This window comes from Sturnira hondurensis, unplaced genomic scaffold (assembly GCF_014824575.4).
Source record: "Sturnira hondurensis isolate 20B ecotype Veracruz unplaced genomic scaffold, ASM1482457v3 Scaffold0008196, whole genome shotgun sequence".
Lineage (NCBI taxonomy): Eukaryota > Metazoa > Chordata > Mammalia > Chiroptera > Phyllostomidae > Sturnira > Sturnira hondurensis.
This window is the reverse complement of record NW_028080827.1, coordinates 5,082,356-5,102,912: the sequence shown is the minus strand read 5'-3', so window position 1 is coordinate 5,102,912 and position 20,557 is coordinate 5,082,356. Positions and strand designations below refer to the sequence as shown.

Below are 20,557 nucleotides of genomic sequence, written 5' to 3'. Positions count from 1 at the left end.
TCCCGCCTCGCCCTCTCCAGCAGCAGGCGGTGTCGCCTTTCTGCTGAGAAGGGATCGAGCCCCGCGGAGCCCAGGATCCGCGAGGCTGGGCCCCACGCCCCGCCAGCCTTTCGCGGAGGTCCCTTCTGAGACTGGCCGCGACCACAGAAGTGGTACGTGGTCCCGAAATGCAGGCTCACCGTGTAAATGTAGTGAGTAGTGAAGGTGCTGACCCTACAGGACGCTTTTCCATTTTACCAATCCCCCAAATAATTCATTGTTGTTTATGGCTCTGTCATGATAAGTACGGTCTTTGTATTTTGATGATTTGGTGTTCTTAAAAACTACACACGCACCCAGAGTTGGGACTACGTTGTGCACTTTTCCAGTTCAAAATTAAGCATAATATATGGATAGATTATTAAACAATTTTCTTTACCCCAATCCAAAGACAGTGCAAACCGAAGGAGTGCACAATGACAAGAGTTGTCGTACAAGGGCCAGATCTTGAGTAATGTATTTATTTAGCTCTGTGAATTTAGGAAGTGAGTGATAAAGCTCAGAACCTTGATAGGGAGGGGATGACCATCAAGTTCAGCATGACAATGCACAAAATACATATATCAGAGTGGACTAGCCAATGAAGACTTGTTGGTTGGACTTGAGTAGGGCCGTCAAGAATGATTACAGTCTAAAGTAGTGTTTTTCTAGGGATTGTGTGGGAACTGTGGCAGAGGTCCCATTTATAAGCAAGGAAATATATTTTGCCAAAACTACACTTTAAAAAAATGAAATAGTATAGTGTGGAAATATCAGTGAGTGGCACGTGGTGAAGTTAAGTATTGCTTTATGGAGTTTTAAATTTTATATGTATATAATTTGTGTATATACTGTTTATATATATGTACATACACATATACACTTACACTAGGTCATGTTTATAACGTTTATTTATTTTGTATTTCTCTTTTAAAAGTTTGAAAGCCACTGCTTTAGGGGGAAGGGGGAAGTTTCTGGGTAAAAGAAGTAGCAATGACAAAGTCTTCAAGTTAAGAATAAATAATTCACATCCTTTTCTTTTTTAACTGCTTTAGTGCAAGTGCACAGACTACAAAACAAGTGATATGATTTATTAATTGCAGTAACTATTGCCATGTAAAAAATTAGTCCAAAATATGTGGACTAAAAAAATGAACTATTTTTCATGGTCAGGAATTGTGTGTTCAATAGGGCACAGAAGGACAGCTTTTTCTAATTACTCGGCTGGGACGACGATGGATGTTAGCAGAGCTCCTAGGTGTGGCCTCTCCGTGGGGTCTGGGCTTCCTCTCAGCATGGCAGCAGCACAATGAGATTTCTTAGCTTAGGCCCAGTGCTCCAAAGTCAAATCTTTCAATGGACAAGGCAGAAACTACATGTCCTTTTTTGACCTGGCCTCTAAAGGTCTAGTATCCCTTCTCTCAACATTTATTTTTAGGTTTGCTGGATTTCATTCATCTAAAATACATGAAGATTTTTAAAAAGATTTTATTTCTTTATTTTTAGATAGAGGGGAAGGGAGGGAGAGAAACATCAATGTGCAGTTGCCTCTTATATGCCCCTACTGGGGACCTGGCCCTTAACCCCAGGCGTGTGCCCTGATTATTTGGTTCACAGGCCAGCACTCAATTCCCTGAACCACACCAGCCAGGGCCAGAAAGACGTTTTTGAGCTCAGAACAAACTCACTAGTAAGTAACATTTTTGAAGTGCCATGCTGATCTGTAAGCATTAACCCTTGTTTAGAATGAAAGATAATTAAGGCAACACTTCAGAATAGAACTATGAAAGCCCCAAAGTGAATCACATATGTAATCTTTTAAAAATATACTTTATTGATTATGCTATTACAGTTGTCCCGATTTTCCCCTTTTGCACCACTCTGCCTGGTACCCCCATTCCCTCCAGCAATCCCCATTTATCTTATGTTCATGGGGCATGCGTATAAATCCTTTGGCTTCTGCATTTCCTACACTATTCTTAACCTCCCTCTGTCTATTTTGTACCTACCATTTATGCTTCTTAATCCCTGCACCTTTACTCCCTTTCTCCTTCCTCCGCCTCCCAGCTGATAACCCTCTAAATGATTGCCATATCTATGATTCTGTTTCTGTTCTGATTGTTTGCTTAGTTTTTTTAGATTCAGTTGTTGATAGTTGTGAATTTGTTGCCTTTTTGATGTTCATACTTTTTATCTTTTTAAAATAAGTCCCTTTAAGATTTCATGTAGTAATGGCTTGGTGATGATGAACTCTTTTATCTTGCCTTGGAAGCACTTTATCTGTCTTTCCATTCTAAATGATAGCTTTGCTGGATAGAGTAAGCTAGGTTATAGGTCCTTGTTTTTCATCACTTTAAATATAACCTGGTGCTGAGCTGGAAGTCCCCCCAAATGGAGAAGACTCCTATAGCTATCACTTGGGGGATGAGGGAAGAGGAGCAGGGCCATTGAGAGCTACTTTGCGCATCTGAAGAACTTGGCCAGTTTTAACAATGTTAAAAGCTGTGGAGCCAGGAAGATGGGCATGACTCTAACCCCTGGATGCAATGTAGCCTAAGGGACTTACTGTGCCTCTGAGATTGTCTTTAGCATCATGGGCCACACTTGCCTGGGCTAGCCGTGGCAGCCAAGAAAGCCAGAAGAAACCAGACTACTGGCAGGTGTAACTCAATGTGGGAGGAGTTGGAAATGGGATTATGGAGGAAGATCCACATCAGGATTTAAATCCAGGTGTGGCAGCCATACTGGGGCTTTTTACCATTTGGTTTGGGAGCAGAGAGAGGGGCACTCTTGACCACGCAGCTTCTAAAGATTCGGAAAAGCTGGATGTAGCAGCCGTGTGGGAATTTTGACCCTGTAGCTAGGGAAGGAGAAACCTCTTGACCATGTAGAAGTAGTGTGGGGCCTTGGCCACATGATCCGAAAGAATGCAGAAGGATTCCCTGGCCCACCAGGAGGATGTGGTTTTGGATTAAGAGCAGGAGCCTAGCTGAGCTACAGACTTCTGTTTTCTTTTCCTGAGATGCAGTACCCCTGACTGGCCTAGTTTGACTAGGGGAGGCAGGACTGGGTGTGTGTGGTGGTGGGACTTTGGGATTTTAAAGGGACTTTGGGATTTAACAGTGACATTCCACCATTACTCTAAACCTGTATAACTTTTCCATAAATAGTTTCTTTCCTTTTTACCAAACTCTGGGATTGAGAGCCCCAGTTTCTGATGTGTAGCCAGCATAAAGAACCCCCCCCCCCGGGGCGGGGGCTGTTTTCTGTGACATGAATACTTCTTGCCAGCCCTTTCTTGCCTGCAAAGTTTCTTTTGAGAAATCAGCTGACAGTCTTATGGGAACTCCTTTGTAGGTAATGTTCTCCTTTTCTCTTGCTTCTCTTGCTGCTTTTGAGATTCTCTCTTTACCTTTATCTTTGGCATTTTGATTATGATGTGCCTTGGTGTGGGTGTGTCTCGGTATGTCTTGTCTTTGGGTCCAACTTGTTTGGGACTGTTCTTCTTGGTCTTGTATGTCTATTTCCTTCACCAAATAATAAGTTTTCTTTCACTTTTTTTTCCAATAAGTTTTCAATTTCCTGATCTTCCTCTTCTCTTTCTGGCATCCCTATGATTCAAATGTTGGCACGTTTGGAGATGTCCCAGAGGCACCTTATATTATCCTTGTCTTTTAAAGTTTTTTCTTCTTCTTGTTATTCTGGTTGAATGCTTATTTCTTCCTTATTTTCCAAACCATTGATTTGATTCAGCCTCTACACCACTGTGGAGAGGTTACTTGTAGATTTTTCTTTATTTCACTTAGTGTAGCCTTCATTTCTTCCTGGGTCTTTTTATTTTGTTGCTGTACTCAGTGGGTTCTTTGAGCATCCTGATCACCAGTGTTTTGAACTTTGCATCTGATAGGTTGCATATCTCCATTTTGTTTAGTTCTCTTTCTGGGGTTTTATTCTGTTCTTTCATTTTGGTCATATTTCATTGTCTCCTCAATTTGGCAGCCTTCCTGTGTTTGTGTGTGTGTGTTAGGTAGAACTGCTTTGACTCTCTGTCTTAGTAGTGTGGCTTATTGTAGAAAAGGCACTTGTAAATTGTGTGGGATAGAATCTCAGGTAATTAATTGCCAGGGCAGGGCAACCTGCTTCACTGCTTTGTGGTTCTGTGTGGGGGGAGGGCTCAGAGCAGCAGAGGGCGCCACTGACTACTTTCTGGAGGTTTGCCTTGTGCTCACATTGCGTGATTGGCACCTTTCTGGCTGTTGCCCTGGTGCTTAATCCAAGTGGGGATGGGTCTGCCTACATTTTAAATCCAGGCAGGCCCTTTAGCCAAGTCTTCTGAAAATCCAGCAGTTTCTTCCACCACCCCAACACCCACTGGTTTTTATAGCCAGAAGTTATGGGGACTTATCTTCCTGGCACTGGAACCCTGGGCTGTGGGGTGTGCCTTGGGGCTGGGATGGCTCACTCCCAAGGCATCCCTCCCAATTTTTATCTACTACACGTGAATGTGGGAGAGCAGATTCTGCCACCTCACTGCCCATCTCTGTGTCTCCACCTCTCCTACCCATCTGAATGAATGTGGCTTCTTTAAATCCTTGGCTGTGGGACTTCCATACAGCTCAATTTCTGATGGTTCTGGCTGTATTTGTATTGAGGTCTGGTAGTGATTCCTTCGGCAGTTGCACGAGGAGGCAAAGTGTGTTACCTACACCTCCATCTTGACTGGAAGTCAATATTCTTTAGGTTATGAGGCACAGGCCTGTACAGGTTTTAGGAGAGGGGACATAGGTGCTGCATCTCAAAGACTGTCAAAGAATTTGTGGCCATGTATTTTTTTTAAACAGACACAGTGAATGCTGTCACAGAAAACCTCAAAATTTCAGTGGCTTTAATACAATAAACTTTTATTTCTTGCAAGAAATCCATTATGGATATTTTTAGTCAAATGAAATGGTAGACTCAAGAATGTAGGTTTCTTTTTATTTTTAGTGGTTCTGCTGGCTCCTAGGACTTGCTCTCCACAGTTTATCTGACAAGAAAGAAAGCATACTGAGTCACACAAATGTTTCGAGATTAGCCCTAAAAATGGCGTACCATGTTTTGCTATGTATAATGTGTACTTTTTTGCCCAGATTTTTGAGGGAATAATAAGGATATGCATTATAGTTGGGTAGTACTAGTTCTGAATCTGTACACATGGTTTTATCCCTGGCTGATGTGGCTCAGTGGATTGAGTGCTGGCCTGTGAAACCAAAGAGACACCGATTCAATTCCCAGTCTAGGGCACACGCCTGGATTGTAGGCCAGGTCCCCAGTAGGGGGCGCAAGAGAGGCAACCACACTTTGATGTTTCTCCTTTCCCCTCTCTAAAAATAAAATCTTTAAAAAATGTTTTTAATTCTTTTATTTATGCTTATGCATTAGAAGTATAACTCTAGAAAACAATAATGATATCCATATGTAAAACAATAGCCTGGAATACAATAATTGGTTTTGTTTCTAAATATAAATAAGTAAAAGAATTGAATTAAAAAAATGAAAACAAAAGACTTTTTTCCTGAAAGTTTCGTGAGTACACACTATACACAGGAATGCATTATATATGGCAAACTATGGTATATCACTTTTCCCATATTTCATTGGCCAGAATTTAGTTCCAAGTTATCCACTTTAACTACAAAGGAGCTTGGGAAATGTAAAGAAGCAAACACATATTGGTGAGCATTAATAGTTTGCCACATTCTAGGCTTTTAACCAAAATGTTGTGGTTTCTAACCTCTGTATTCTCAATTCTCTCAAATGGAAAATTTTTTCAAATCTTTAAAACATCTCTCCTGTTATCTATTCCATATTTCAAAATATAGTTATCCTGCAATTTCTTGATTTTCAAACTTAGATATTATTCACTGACTTCGTCCTATGGAAGTCAGTGATAAAGCTCTTTTATAACACCACCCCTAAGTGCACACACATTTCTTCTCTCCCTGTCCCCACACTCTATCTCATCTCTCAGTATAGTAACATCACAGTTTTGTTTAAATCTACACTTATATCAGTCAGCCCTGATCACATTAACTTTTGATACAACCTTGTACTTGCCTTTGTCTTAATAAATGCCATATTTATATGTACTTGTGATCTGTCCTCAAACATTCTACCAAAGTGATAAAACATTACAATGAAACAAATTAAGATGATTATTTAAATTCCCTGATGTTTTTTAAAATTTTTTTATTCTTCTAGATAGTCCTTCTAGTGCCTTGTAAACTAGAGTTCATTCAGTACTGGTTTCTTTTACAATCCAATGCCGCTCTCCCGTGTTGGATCTCTTGTTCCCCTTTTCTTTGTTTAATCCTTTGTTTTTGTGAAACATATCCTCCAGTACCTTCCTGAGGAAACATAAATGGGAGTGGTAGACAGCATAATGACCACCCCCAAAGATGTCCACATCCTAACCTCCAAATCCTATAAATGTGTTTTCTTCCAGGGCAAAAGGAACCTTGACCTTGCATGTGTAATTAAATTAAGGATCTAGAGTTGGGTAAATTACCCTGAATTATCAGGGTGGGCCAACCACAGTCACAAGCATCCTTATAAGAGGAAGACCAGAGGACAGAGAGGGGAGAAGATGCTACTTTGCTGGCTTTGAGGTTGTAGGAAGGGGCTAGGGAGTAAAGGAATGTAGGCGACTCCTACAAGCTGGAAAAGGCAGGAAACAGGTTCTCCCCTACAACCTCCAGAAGGAGCACAGCCCTACAGACCCACTGAAGACCTCCCGACTTCCAGAACTATGAGACAATAAACCTGTGCTGTTTTAAGCAACTACATTTATAGTAATTTGTTACAGCAGCAGTATGAAACTAATAACCAGGAGAAATGATTTTTTTGGCTACCTTACAGATCCAAAAAATGCCACACACTCAACTGATCATCTGCCTGGGTTTTAAGTTCTAGGCTGAAATCATTTTCTTGGAATAATCCTCTAAATTCTGGTCTTTTGGTCTTCTGATTCTTTTCTTTATGACTTTTTAAATTCTAGTTTCCAGATGATTTCTTCAGCACCCTCCCACCCTTGCCACATAAACATTTTGTTGAATATTTAATTTATAATGTTACATTTGTACCTTACTTTTAAAAATTCTATATTACCTTATAATATGCTCTTTTGGTTTCAGGGATGTGTTACCTTATATCACTCTAAGAATCTTAAAGACACATTTTAAAGGTTTCCTTCTGTTCTTATTATCTGTATCCTCTCAGATTCCATTTTCAGTTATTTGGACATATATTTTTAAAAACATTTTATAATTATTCCTTAAATATCTAGTAATCTTTGGATTTCTATTTATATTGAAGAATAAATAAGCATTAAAATGGTGACAGATAGGAGACTTGACTTGGGTTGGTGAACACCCAATAAAATATTCAGATGATGTGTTATAGAATTGTACACCTGAACCCTATATAATTTTATTAATCCATGTTTCACCAATAAATTCAATAAAAAAGAAAAGAAAGGAAATAGTGATAGAAAGCTCAGTGTGTCTGAAGCAGGAACGGTCAAGCAAACGGCTTCATAATAGGATCAGATTTTACACTGCAAGATTCTCAAACATCTACACAATAAAAGGCACTAATGAAAATAAGAGCAGAAATCAATGAAATTGAAAACAAATGTGCACTGGAGAAAAGCCACAAGGCCAAAATTCCTTCTTTGAAAAGATTAATAAAATTGATAAGTGTTGGATAGACTGACCAAGAAAAAAGAGAAAACTCAAAGTACAAATGTGAGGACTCAAAAAGAAAATATCCTGCAGATAGATAGTTAAAACAACAAGAGAATATTAAGACCAAATATTTACATCAAGTATTTGACATTTTTTATTTTCCTGGAAAAACACAATTTACCAAAAGTGATATAAGAGGGAACAGGCCACCTGAATGATTCTATATTAATTTTGAGAGGTTGAATCTGTAGTAATTTGCTTTGCTGCCCTGACAGACTGCCGCAGACTGGGCGGCTTAGACAGCAGAAATTTACTTCCCACAGTTGTGGAGCCAGAAGTCCAAGATCAAGGGGTTGGTTCCTGGTGAGGCCCTGCCTTCTCACTGTGTTCTCACACGGCTTTGGTGCATTCAGGGAGAGAAAGATCTATCTGGTGTCTCTTCCTCTTACAAGGACAACACCTCTATAGGATTAGGGCCACTCTTTCTTTTTACTGTTCAAGTACAGTTGTCTCCGTTTCCCCCCGACCAATCTCCCTCACCTCAGCCATCCCCACCTCCCACCCTTGATCTTACCCTCTTTTGTCTGTGTCTGTGTATCCTTGATACATGTTCCTGACAGTCCTTCCTTCTTTTCCTCCCATAACCCCCTCACACCTCCCCTCTGGTTATCATCAGTTTCTTAATTTCAATGTCTCTGGTTATATCTTGCTTGCATGTTTGTTTTGTTGATTAGGTTCCACTTATAGGTGAGATCATATGGTATTTGTCTTTTGCTGCCCGGCTTATTTCACTTAGCATAATGCTCTCCAGATTCATCCAAGCTGTTGCAAAGGGTAGACACTCCTTTCTTTCTGCTGGGTAGTATCCCTTTGTGTACATGTACCATATTTTTTTGATCCATTCATTTACTGGTGGGCACGTAGGTTGCTTCCAGCACTTGGCTATTGTAAATTGTGCTGCTATGAACATTGGGATGCACAGGTTTGTTAAGGGCAGGGCTACTCTTATGACCTCATTTAACCTTAATATCCTTCCCCAAAGGCCCCAGGTCAAAATATACTCACATTGGGGGACTTTAACATAGGAATTGGGTGGGGGAGGACCACAATTAAGTTTATAACAGGATTCTCAATTTGAAACTCCTGATAATTTCAGATTTAGATAGCATCACCAGCAAGGTCTGGCAAACATTTAAAGAATGGTATTGTTCGGTGTTGGGAGAACTGAACAGCTACATGCAAAAAAAATGAAACTCGAGCACCAACTTACACCATACACCAGAATAAATTCAAGGTGGATAAAAGACTTAAATATAAGCCAGGAAACCATTAAAGCCCTACAGGAGAGCATTGGCAGGAAAATCTCAGATATTCCACGCAGCAATATTTTTACTGATACATCCCCTAGAGCAAAGGGACATAAAGGAAAGAATAAAGAAATGGGATCTCATCAAACTTAAAAGCTTCTGCATGGCCAAGGAAAACAGTATCAAGATACAAAGAGAAGCAACAGTTTGGGAAAACATATTTGCCAATGACACCTCAGACAAAGGTTTAATCTCCAAAATATACAAAGAACTCACGTGACTCCACTCAAAGAAGTTGAGCAACCCAATTAAAAAATGGGCAAAGGACTTGAACAGACACTTCGCCAAAGAGGACATACAGAGGATCCAGAGACACATGAAAAGATGCTCGATATCACTAGCTATCAGAGAGATGCAAATCAAAACCACAATGAGATGCCACTTAACACCAGTCAGAATGGCTACCATGAACAAAGAAACAAACAACAAGTGTTGGAGAGGTTGTGGGGAAAAGGGGACTCTAGTTCACTGTTGGTGGGATTGCAGACTGGTACAACCATTATGGAAAGCAGTATGGAATTTTCTAAGAAAACTAAAAATGAATATGCCTTTTGACCCAGCAATTCCACTGTTAGGAGTATATCCTAAGAACCCTGAAGCACCAATCCAAAAGAACCTATGCATCCCAATGTTCATAGCAGCACAATTTATGATAGCCAAGAATTGGAAGCAACCTAGATGCCCATCGGTAAATGACTGGATCAAAAAACTATGGTACATTTATACAATGGAATTCTATGCAGCAGAAAGGAAGAAGGAACTCCTACCCTTTGCAACATCATGAATGGAACTGGAAAGCATTATGCTGAGCGAAATAAGCCAGGCAGTGAAAGACAAATACCATATGATCTCACCTTTAACAGGAATCTAAACAACGAAACAAACAAGCAAGCAAAATGTAACCAAAGACACGGAAATACAGAATGTGCTGACAGGGTCCAGAGGGGAGAGTGGAGAGAATCACAGGGGAAAAGGGGAAGGACTCACATGAACAAGTATAAAGGACACATGGACAATAACTAAGGTGGGGAGCACTGTGGGGGGGCAGGGCTGGGAATACAAGACAGAAAACTGTACTTGAACAAGAATTAAATAAAAATAAAAAAAAAGAATGGTATTCTTCCATCAGATTTCCAAATTCTTTCAGAGAATGGATAAAACAGAAATATTACATAACTCATTTTCTTTTTTTGAGGCCAGAATAACCTTAATTCCAAATCTTAATAAGAATATTATAATAAAGAAAATTTCAGGCCAATAGTTCTCATAAACAAATTGGCATAGCTTCATTGTGGCACATGTTTTGTGTTCCATTACTGTAAAAAATTGTGTATTCTGCCCTGACTGGTGTAGCTCTGTTGGTTGGAGTGTTGTCCCACTAGACTGAAAGGTCACAGGTTCTATTCCCCCCATCAGGGCACATGCCTGGGTTGTGAGTTTGGTCCTCAGCCGGGGCATGTGCAAGAGGCAACCAGTCAATGTTTCTCTCTCACCTGGATGTCTCTCTCCCTCTGTTCACCTCTCTCTTAAATCTGTAAGTATGTCCTAGGGCATAGATTAAGAAAAAAAATTGTGTATTCTGCAGTGGGGAGGTATGTTCTATAAATGTCAAAGTTGATAATATTCAAATCTTATCTCCTTACTGATTTGTGTATGTACCTGATTTATCAATTATTCAGAGATGTGTTAAGATCTACAAATGTAATTGTGGTTTTGCCAATATTTCTCTTTAGTTGTATTGATTTCTGCTACATTTATTTTGAAGTTCTTTTATTAGATGCAAGCATATTTAGCACTGGTATGTCTTCTTAATGAGGTGACCTTTCATCAATGGGAAGTAACCTTAATTATGTCTGATAATACTCCTTATGTTGAAATCTATTTTGTGTGATATTCATATAGACATGCCAGTTTTCTTATGACTAGTGTTTGCAGGGTTCTAAAGTTTTCATTAGTTTCTTTTTAGAATTTCTATTTCTCTTGAAATACCCCATTTTTTCATGCACTGTAATCCAATGTATATTGCAAAATCTTTACCATATTTATAGTGTTTATAAATACTGTATTCTCAATGAATTGGTTTGTATTAAGTGTTTTGATTTGGGGTCCATCTTCCTTCTTCTTTGCATGTCTTGTAATTGTTTTATTGTGTAGGAGACATTATGTGAAAGAATGTGGAGGCTGAAGTTGAATTTAGTTCTGAGAGAGTGCAAGCCTTTTTCTCTCCTTGGCTGTGAGAGACTGGTCTTTTCAAATCTTCCCAGACCTGAATTGCACTTTAACCGTGGCAGTGGCTTTCATTAGATTGAGTTCACCTGTGATTAATCCATCCTCCAACCTCCCTCTCCATAGCCACCTCTTATATCTTGTCAGTACTTCTTTGCAACCAGTTTGGACTGACATTTTAACTATGTTTGGTTCACTTTTGGAGTCAACTCTATCAGGGCCTTGGAAAACAAGTACTCCAATTTCAATAAGAATGCATTGGCTTATATAAAAACTTCCCAGCACCACTTGCACTGCTGCCTTTTTTTTTTTGACAAAATTCAGAAGTGAGGTATAGGGGTAAATATTTTTTTTGCATTTGGGTGCCTTTCAGACTCCAGTTTTTTCCCCAGCTCACATTGATGCTTAAGGCCCCACTGATTTCATCTCTGCAGAGTCACTGAATCAGGTAGGCCAACTCATCCCTCAGAGGATGCACACACCTCACTGCTGGGTAAGGAAGCTGTCACAGCTTTATGCTCACTTACAAAGGGCATATTTCTCTCTGGACTTCAGGTCATCAAGGCTCCCAGGTGAGGCAGCATTATGGGCTTCCCACCTCTGCAGTTCCCACCTCTGCAGTTGCACAGGGCCTCGTGAGTAGAGGGCCCTATATTTGCTTTAATGCCCTGATGTCACCATCTTAAATTCTTAACTTTTTATACAGATTTTATTTATTCATTTTTAGAGAGCGTGGAAGGGTGGGAGAAAGAGAGGGAGAGAAACATCAATGTGTGGTTACCTCTTGCACACCCCCTACTGGGGACCCGGCTCACAATGCAGGCATGTGCCCTGACTGGGAATTGAACCAGCAACTGTTTGGTTCACAGGCTGGCACTCAATCCAGTAAGCCACACCAGCCAGGGCTTAAATTCTCAATTTTTGAACAAGGGATTCTGCATTGTCACTAATTATATAATTGTTCCTACTTACTGGCATCCTCCACTTTTCATTAATGCCATAGAAAGGTAACATTTTTATTTGTTCCAGGTTTTTTTCTTATTACCATGGAAGCGTAACTGTTTTGTATCCCTCTGTATCCTAACAAGAGCCTCACTTCCTTTTAACTAAGAACTTTGGAATTTTATACTGAAATTAGCTGGAACTTTCCTATACAAGTCTCATTTCCTTAATTCATTTTCTAAATCCCTTTAATTGAAGCGTGAGTATTATTTTTAGTGCTTTGTACTGGGAGTGATTGGTACTAGAAAGATACCATGTCACATTGCAAGAAAAAAAGTTAACATTTAAATTATTATAATTTGGCTTCTGTATGTTCTGTTCATTTCAAAATGTATTGATAGCTTCTTTGGAGCCAAACTGCTGTAATCACCATCCCTGAAGATATCATGTGCATTTTTTGTCTGTATGCACCCTCACTCTTATTTCCTAGCCTTCTCAATCTCACTAGGTCAAAGGTCCCATGTTTTCCATAAAATTTTTCTGGCAGCTCTATGCATCTTATTTTTTATGACTGTCACATATACTTTTATTTTTATTGTTGTATTATCTCTTATATATATATATATATATGTATATATATATATATATACTTATACTCATCATGTATTTTAAACAATGTTAAAACGAAATATTATCTTCAACTTCAAATGTGTAGTTATTTTTACAAAAGGTGGCCTTGTGATTTTCTGGTCGTGATCATTTTATCTGTTGATGTGAAATATGTGTTTTAGTAAATTAAAATGTAAGGCAATTTTTTCAGATAGACCATTAGGGTATTATAACAAGATACTCTGAATTTCTCTTATTCTTGTCTTCTTGCTGGCTTTTCATTATCTGGAATTTTTTTCCTTATTTAAAAGGATTTTTAAATATCCACATATCTCTCTGACATTCATTTACTCATTTGGTTTTTAATTAATGTACAGTGAAAGTATTCATTATGCACTGACCATGAGCCAGGCTCTGTGTGAAATTTTGACAGTTCAGTGGTTACACCATAGTTGCTATCCCTGGAAGGATTACAAGTCTGCTGTTACCATAGAGGATCTGTTGGGGGGCCAACTTAGGCTTCCTAGAAAAAGTGACTTTTAACTTGATACTAAAATAAGGGATAAATAGGCCGAGAATGGGTTGGAGGGAGAGGCTTTGGACAGGGAGACTTCTAAGCAAGCCGTGGGAAGAATGTGCACACGGTCTCTAACGCAAGGAAGAGCAAGATCTGGTCTTGATTAAAATTAATATTTTGAGGGAAAGAGTACATTTTTAGCTTCTAAAGAATCTACTAGGAAAAATAGGGTTATTATTTATTACATTGAAACATCCAAATATTTAAAGCGTTTTGACCATGTCACTAGCGTCACTTTGAAATACGTCATCAGCAAGAGGAGCATGTTAGGATATTTTGTCTCTGGATTTTTGGAGAGATCATCAAAGGTAGCCCAAAATATCTTGAACTCTTGTAGGGATTTCAGATGAGGACATTCGGAAGGATTCATGCAGGGTTTTCCTTTAAGAGCCGTGCATCAGAAGGAAGCCTTACACAGAATTCGATTCGGAGGCACAGAATTTAAACTTTGATCTCTGTCACTTTTCAAAGCTCAAGGACTCTACAAAATGAATATTTTACGGTATATTATGGCTCTGAAAATTATAACTTAAGTTCAGTATCTTTACTTAAATATGTTATATATAAGCATTATAAACGATCCGAATTTATGTTAATGAACAACATCAATTTTGCTTTATTAGAAAATGGAAGAACCTCCCAGGAACATTGAAGAATTCTTGAAGTCTCAAAATTGGGTAAGTAGAACATCCTATTTTATGTGCCAATACATAAAATATCAGGTATAGAGATGGAAAACTCTTAGGAAAAGACTTTAAAAACAGAAATTCTTATGGGTCCTCATTATCTTTTTCTTTTTAAAAAATTTTATTGAATTTATTGGGGTGACATTGGTTAAGAAAACCTTATAGGTTTCAGGTGTACGATTCCATACTACATCATCTGTATATTGTATTGTGTGTTCACCACCCAAAGTCAAGTCTTCTTCATCACCGTTTATTGCCCTTTACTCTCTTGTACCTCCCCCACCCCCCTTTCACTCTGGTAATCTCCATACTATTGTCTGAAATTTTTGCTGTTTTGTTTTGTTTAATCCCTTTACCTTTTTCACCCAGACTACAATCACCCTCCCCTCTAACAGCTGTCAGTCTGTTCTCTAGATCTATGAGTCTGTTTCTATTTTGTTTGTTTATTTATTTTGTTGCCACATTAGTTGCCACATGTCAGGGAGATTGTATGGTATTTATGTTCCTCTGATTGGCCTATTTCACTTAGCATAATACTCGCCAGGTCCAACAATGCTTCACAAAGGATAGATTTTCCTTCTTTTTATGGCTGAGTAGTATTCCATTATGTAAATGTGTGACAGCTTATTTATTCACTCATCTACTGATGGATACTTGGGTTGCTTTCAAATCTTGACTGTTGTATTGTAAATAATGCTGCATAGAATGTGGGAAATACATTTCAATGTGGGCTTTGTTTATAACTATTTACATTCTTTCAGGAAGCTCTATCTTGTAGCATTTCCTCTTGTCAATATTCTGTTCTCTTTCTCACTTCTAAAAAATTCTAGTGTTGTGCCCTATCAGAAGAATTATATAGACATTTCTATATAATTTTCCTAATTTGGAATTTTTGTCTTGCACATTTACAGCTCGCAGAATATTTGACAGTTATGCTTGCTTACATCATTTATCCATTCACCCCAGCTTAGACTCATGGGTAATTTGCAGAGGTGTTGCATCAGTGTTCTTTGATATTGAATCGGAGTGAAATCTTTAAAATGTGTTTTTATGTTGAAAGCTCCAGTTTCCATTCTGTGTAACTACTGACTTCTGGAGTAATCAGGGCTCTATGGGTTTTCTCTTGGGTGCGTGCACTTGTAAGTCTGAAGGTCAGGTTCTTATATTTGTTTACATTTTTAAAATATTTTGAAAAAGGATTGAATTCCCTTTAGGAGCAAGTAGAAAGTGAAAATGTTCCTAGTTTGCAAAAGTTTATTTCAACCACTGTGGCAGAACCAGAAAATTTTAATTACTTTTAGGAGGAGCTTTTTGCAACTATTTTGATTTAACTAATGATGGAAATATGCTATAGCCTAGTCACAATGTTTTGGGTCTTTGTTAATGTCCAACAAAAGGGATTATAGTTAAAAATAAGCCAAACTCAGCAAATAATTATAGAGACTTTTGGTCTATACTATCATACATAGTTTGAGTGACCAGAGGGGAAGGGGGAAGGAATTTCAGGGGGAAACGGGAAGGGTTTACAGGAATAAGTATAGAGGACACATGGACAAAAACTAAGAGGGTTCAAATGGGAGAGAGGTGGGGAGGGCTGGGGGGGTGGGTTGGGATGGTAGTAGAAGACAGAAAACTGTACTTGAACAACAATTAAAATAAAATAATAAGCCATAGTGATCAGACAAGAAAAGGAAATAAAAGGCATCCAAATTGGAAAGGAGGAAGCAAAACTGACATTGTTTGCAGATGACATAATAGTGTACATGGAAAATCCTATACACTCTACCCCAAAACTGCTCGACCTAATAAATGAATTTGGCAATACAGCTAGATACAAAGTCAATATCCAGAAATAAAAGGCGTTTTTGTATACTAACAATGAAACAGCAGAAGCAGAAATCAAGAAGAAAATTCTATTTGATATAGCAAAAAGGAAAATAAAATATCTGGGAATAAACTAACCAAGGAGGTAAAAGACCTATATACAGAAAACTACACAACACTGAAGAAAGAAATCAAGGAAGACACAAATAAATGGAAACATATACCATGTTCATGGATTGGAAGAATTAACATCATCAAAATGTCCATACTGTCCTAAGCAATTTACAGATTCAATGCAATACCTATTAAAGTACCAATGGCATATTTCACAGACATAGAACAAACACTTAAAAAATTTATATGGAACCATAAATGACCCCGAATAGCAGCTGAAATTTTGAGAAAGAAGAACAAAGTAGGAGGGATCACAATACCTGATACCAAACTGTATTACAAGGCCACTATAATCAAAACAGCCTGGTACTGGCATAAAAACAGGCACATAGACAAGTGGAACAGAACAGAGAGCCCAGAAACAAACCCAAGTCTCTATGGGCAATTAATATCCAACAAAGGGGGCAGTAACATAAAATGGACTAAAAATAGCCTCTTTAACAAATGGTGTTGGGAGAACTGGACAGCTACATGTAAAAAAATGAAACTCGAGCACCAACTTACACCATACACCAAAATAAATTCAAGGTGGATAAAAGATTTAAATACAAGCCGCGACACCATTAAAGTCCTAAAGGAGAATATTGACAGGAAAATCTCAGATATTTCACACAGCACCATTTTTACTGATATGTTCCCTAGAGCAAGGGACATAAAGGAAAGAATTAATAAATGAGATCTCATGAAAATAAAAAGCTTATTCATGGCTAAAGAAAACAGTATTAAAATAAAAAGAGAAACAACTGTATGGGAAAACATATTTGCCAATGATACCTCAGACAAGGGTTTAATCTTCAAAATATACAAAGAACTTACACGACTCCACTCCAAGAAGACAAGCAACACAATTACAAATTGGGCAAAGGACTTGAACAGACACTTCGCCAAAGAGGACATACAGAGGATCCAGAGACACATGAAAAGATGCTCAATATTGCTAGCTATCAGAGAAATGCAAATTAAAACCAATGAGATACCACTTTACACTGGTCAGAATGGCCATCATAAACAAAGCAACAAACAACAAATGTTGGAGAGGTTGTGGGGAAAAGGGGACCCTAGATCACTGTTGGTGGGATTGCAGACTGGTACAACCATTATGGAAAGCAGTATGGAATTTTCTAAGAAAACTAAAAATGAATATGCCTTTTGACCCAGCAATTCCACTGTTAGGAGTATATCCTAAGAACCCTGAAACACTAATCCAAAAGAACCTGTGCACCTCAATGTTCATAGCAGCACAATTTACAATAGCCAAGAGTTGGAAGCAACCTAGGTGCCCGTCAGTAAATGAATGGATCCCAAAACTATGATACATTTACACAATGGAATTCTATGCAGCAGAAGAAAGAAGGAGCTCCTACCCTTTACAACAGCATGGATGGAACTAGAAAGCATTATGCTGAGTGAAATAAGCCAGGCAGTGAAAGACAAATACCATATGATCTCACCTTTAACAGGAAGCTAAACAACAAAACAAACAAGCAAGCAAAATGTAAACAAAGACACTGAAATAGAGAACAGGCTGACAGGGACCAGAGGGGAGAGAAGAAGGAATTTCAGGGGAAAAGGGGAGGGATTCACAGGAATGAGTATGGGGGACACATGGACAAAAACTAACAGGGGTGGAAATGGGAGGGAGGTGGGGAGCATTGGGGAGGGTGGGCTGGGATGGGAGTAAAAGACAGAAAACTCTACTTGAGCAATAATTTAAAAAATGGTAATTCAGATATAAGGAATAATAAATAAATAAATAAGAGTCTATTATTTCAGATGACATTTTCCAATTATTTGAAGTAAATATGCATAGTCACTCTGTTCAAAATCTGAATAATATATTCAAATGAAGATCAAAGGTTTATACCTGCCTTTCACCAAAGATCAAATAAAATCAAAATTAAGCCCTGGCCAGTGTGGGTCAGTTGGTTCAAGTGTTGGCCCATGCACCAGAAAATTGGGGGTTTGATTCCCAGACACAGCACAGACCTAGGTTGTGGGTTTGATCCCTGGTTGAGGCACATATGGGGTGGAAGATTAGTTTCTTTCTCACATCAGTGTTCCTCTCTCTCCCTTTCCTTGCTCTCTAAAATCAGTCAACATATTTTTTAAATAAAATTAAAGCACCATACTTGTATGCAAAGGATAGCATATACATTAGTACCCTTCCATTTTTATCAGATAATATTTGATAAAACAACATACCCAATTGTGCTGTTTTGTCATTTACAGGTTCATCTGTAAATTTTTTGAATTGTCTAGATTTCCTAACCAAATAATTGTGTTCTGTAGTGTTTTTTTTAAGTTTGGACTATATCTATGCATTGCCAAACTATAGGATACTTGAAAATATCTAGGAATAAAAGGACTGGATATTTAACTTTTTTGTTGGAAAAACTTCTTATAGACAATAGTAAAAGCTAATAACTTCCTCAAATTCATTAAGAAGTATTTTTGAGCACCTACTGTGTGTCAGGCACATAGATATGTAGAACATATCAGTGAATAAAAACAGGCAAAGGTTCCTGCCTTCATAAAGCTTTCATTCTTTCTAAAGTGAGGCATATTATAATCAAACAAGTAAATAAGACAAAAGAGAAGATAAAATATATTCTAAACTGCTTATGCCTTCCTGAAAAGCCTATCTGTTTAAGTTTCTTTTTTTCTAAAATATAAATGCAGAGGCATGTATTTGTATAGTTGCACAGTGACTAAGATTAGAGGCTCTGGAGTCAGATCGGCAGGTTGCCTGCATTCAAATGCCAGCTCTGATGATGTTAATGATGTCACCGTTAACAGGAATCTAAACAACAAAACAAACAAGCAAGCAAAATATGACCAATGACACTCAAATAGGGAACAGGCTGATAGGGCCAGAGGGGAGAGGGGAGAGAATCATAGGAGAAAAGGGGAAGGACTCACATGAACAAGTATAAAGGACACATGGACAATAACTAAGGTGATGGGCAGAAATGGGAGGGAGATGGGGAGCACTGGGGGGGGGCGGGGCTGGGAATATAAGACAGAAAACTCTACTTGAACAAGAATTAAATAAAAATAAAACTTTAAGAAATGAAACAAACAAACAAAAAAAACCAAATGCCAGCTGTGCTACCAATTGGCATTAGAACAGTACCCGAAACCTACCTGGTATCTATTAGTTGCTTATACCTTCTGCTTTACTCTTTATTACATTGTGTCAAGCCCTCTCATTTTGACCGGTTTCCACCATTTCTATGTTTCTTTTCTAATTGTAGTTATTTTATACTTTCTCCTCTTTCCTGTCTTCCTATCCATTATAGTTCCATGTACCTTCTTACCTTCAATCATTTCTCTTCTTATTTCTCTCTTGGTCAATTCTCACATTCTTTTCTTGCTCCTCCTCCATGACTTTATCAGCATTCTATTTCCATTTTTGTTTTTATGAAAATATATTTGTATTTTTATAACATCCTTTTGTTCCACTAATATTGTGTCATTATCACTTCCCTTACTTATTCTATTCATTCATTCATTCATTCATTCATTCATTTAATGATTTTTATTCACTACCTACTATTTGGCAGATAATATGTTCTGGACACTGAAGGTACAAACAATGAACAAAAAAGAGAAATATCCCTGTCCTACTGGAATTTACGTCATCCTCCCCTTCTTCCCTACTCTATACTATCACAGTCTTTTATTGCTTTTCAGTTATTTAGGTACTGAAGAGTTGGTTTGAAACCCTTCCTCATCTATTTATCATATTTGATCTTCCCTATTATTTATTTCTTACTCTTTATCTCATTCTGCTTTCCTATGCCTTCTACCTGTTGGTACTTTAATTCCTCTTCTCTTAGGGCATCAGTGCCCGTTTCTGCTAACAGACCTGCTAGGTTGTACTACAGACCTGGATGGTACTCAGATCCTTACTGTGATTTTTCATGGAAGGTCAAAGGTACTTTATGATAGAATAATTATTTCATTTTCATTTTTTTTATTCAGGAAATGCTATGTTATTTATTTGTTTACTCATTCATCTATTCATCCATCCATTTAAATGACACATAAGGATTGTTTTCAAAAGTGACTGTTATTCTAATTTGACAGTGTTTGTCTCTGTGGACTGTATCCTGTGATCATAACTTATTCTTCTGAGATCTTTGTTAATAAATAAACACATCTAATGGCTTCAGTAGACTTCTTTTGGCCTATAAGCCACAGAACTTTATTTATCACAGATCTGGAAGTTGGGCAGTATAAGATCAGGGCACCAGCAAATTTGGTGTGTAGTACAAAACCTACCTCCTGGTTCATACACAATCTCCTTACTGTGTCCTCACATGATACAGAGATGAGTGTACTCTCTGGGGTTTCTTTTATATGGGCACCAATATCAATCATGAGGGCTGTACCCCCATTACCTAATCG

At 38.2% G+C, this 20,557-nt stretch overlaps 1 protein-coding gene across 1 annotated transcript in view; it reads left to right on the top strand.

Annotated features, from left to right (window-relative positions):
• The first annotated feature begins 4 nt into the window (after nucleotides 1-4).
• Nucleotides 5-20,557, top strand: part of FAM227B (family with sequence similarity 227 member B) — a 53,168-nt gene continuing 32,615 nt past the window's right edge. The window contains exons 1-2 of the mRNA XM_037054430.1: nucleotides 5-152; nucleotides 14,087-14,140. Of these exons, the coding sequence (XP_036910325.1) occupies nucleotides 14,090-14,140 (51 nt within the window). The 5' untranslated portion in view covers nucleotides 5-152; nucleotides 14,087-14,089. The remainder of the gene's footprint in view (nucleotides 153-14,086; nucleotides 14,141-20,557) is intronic.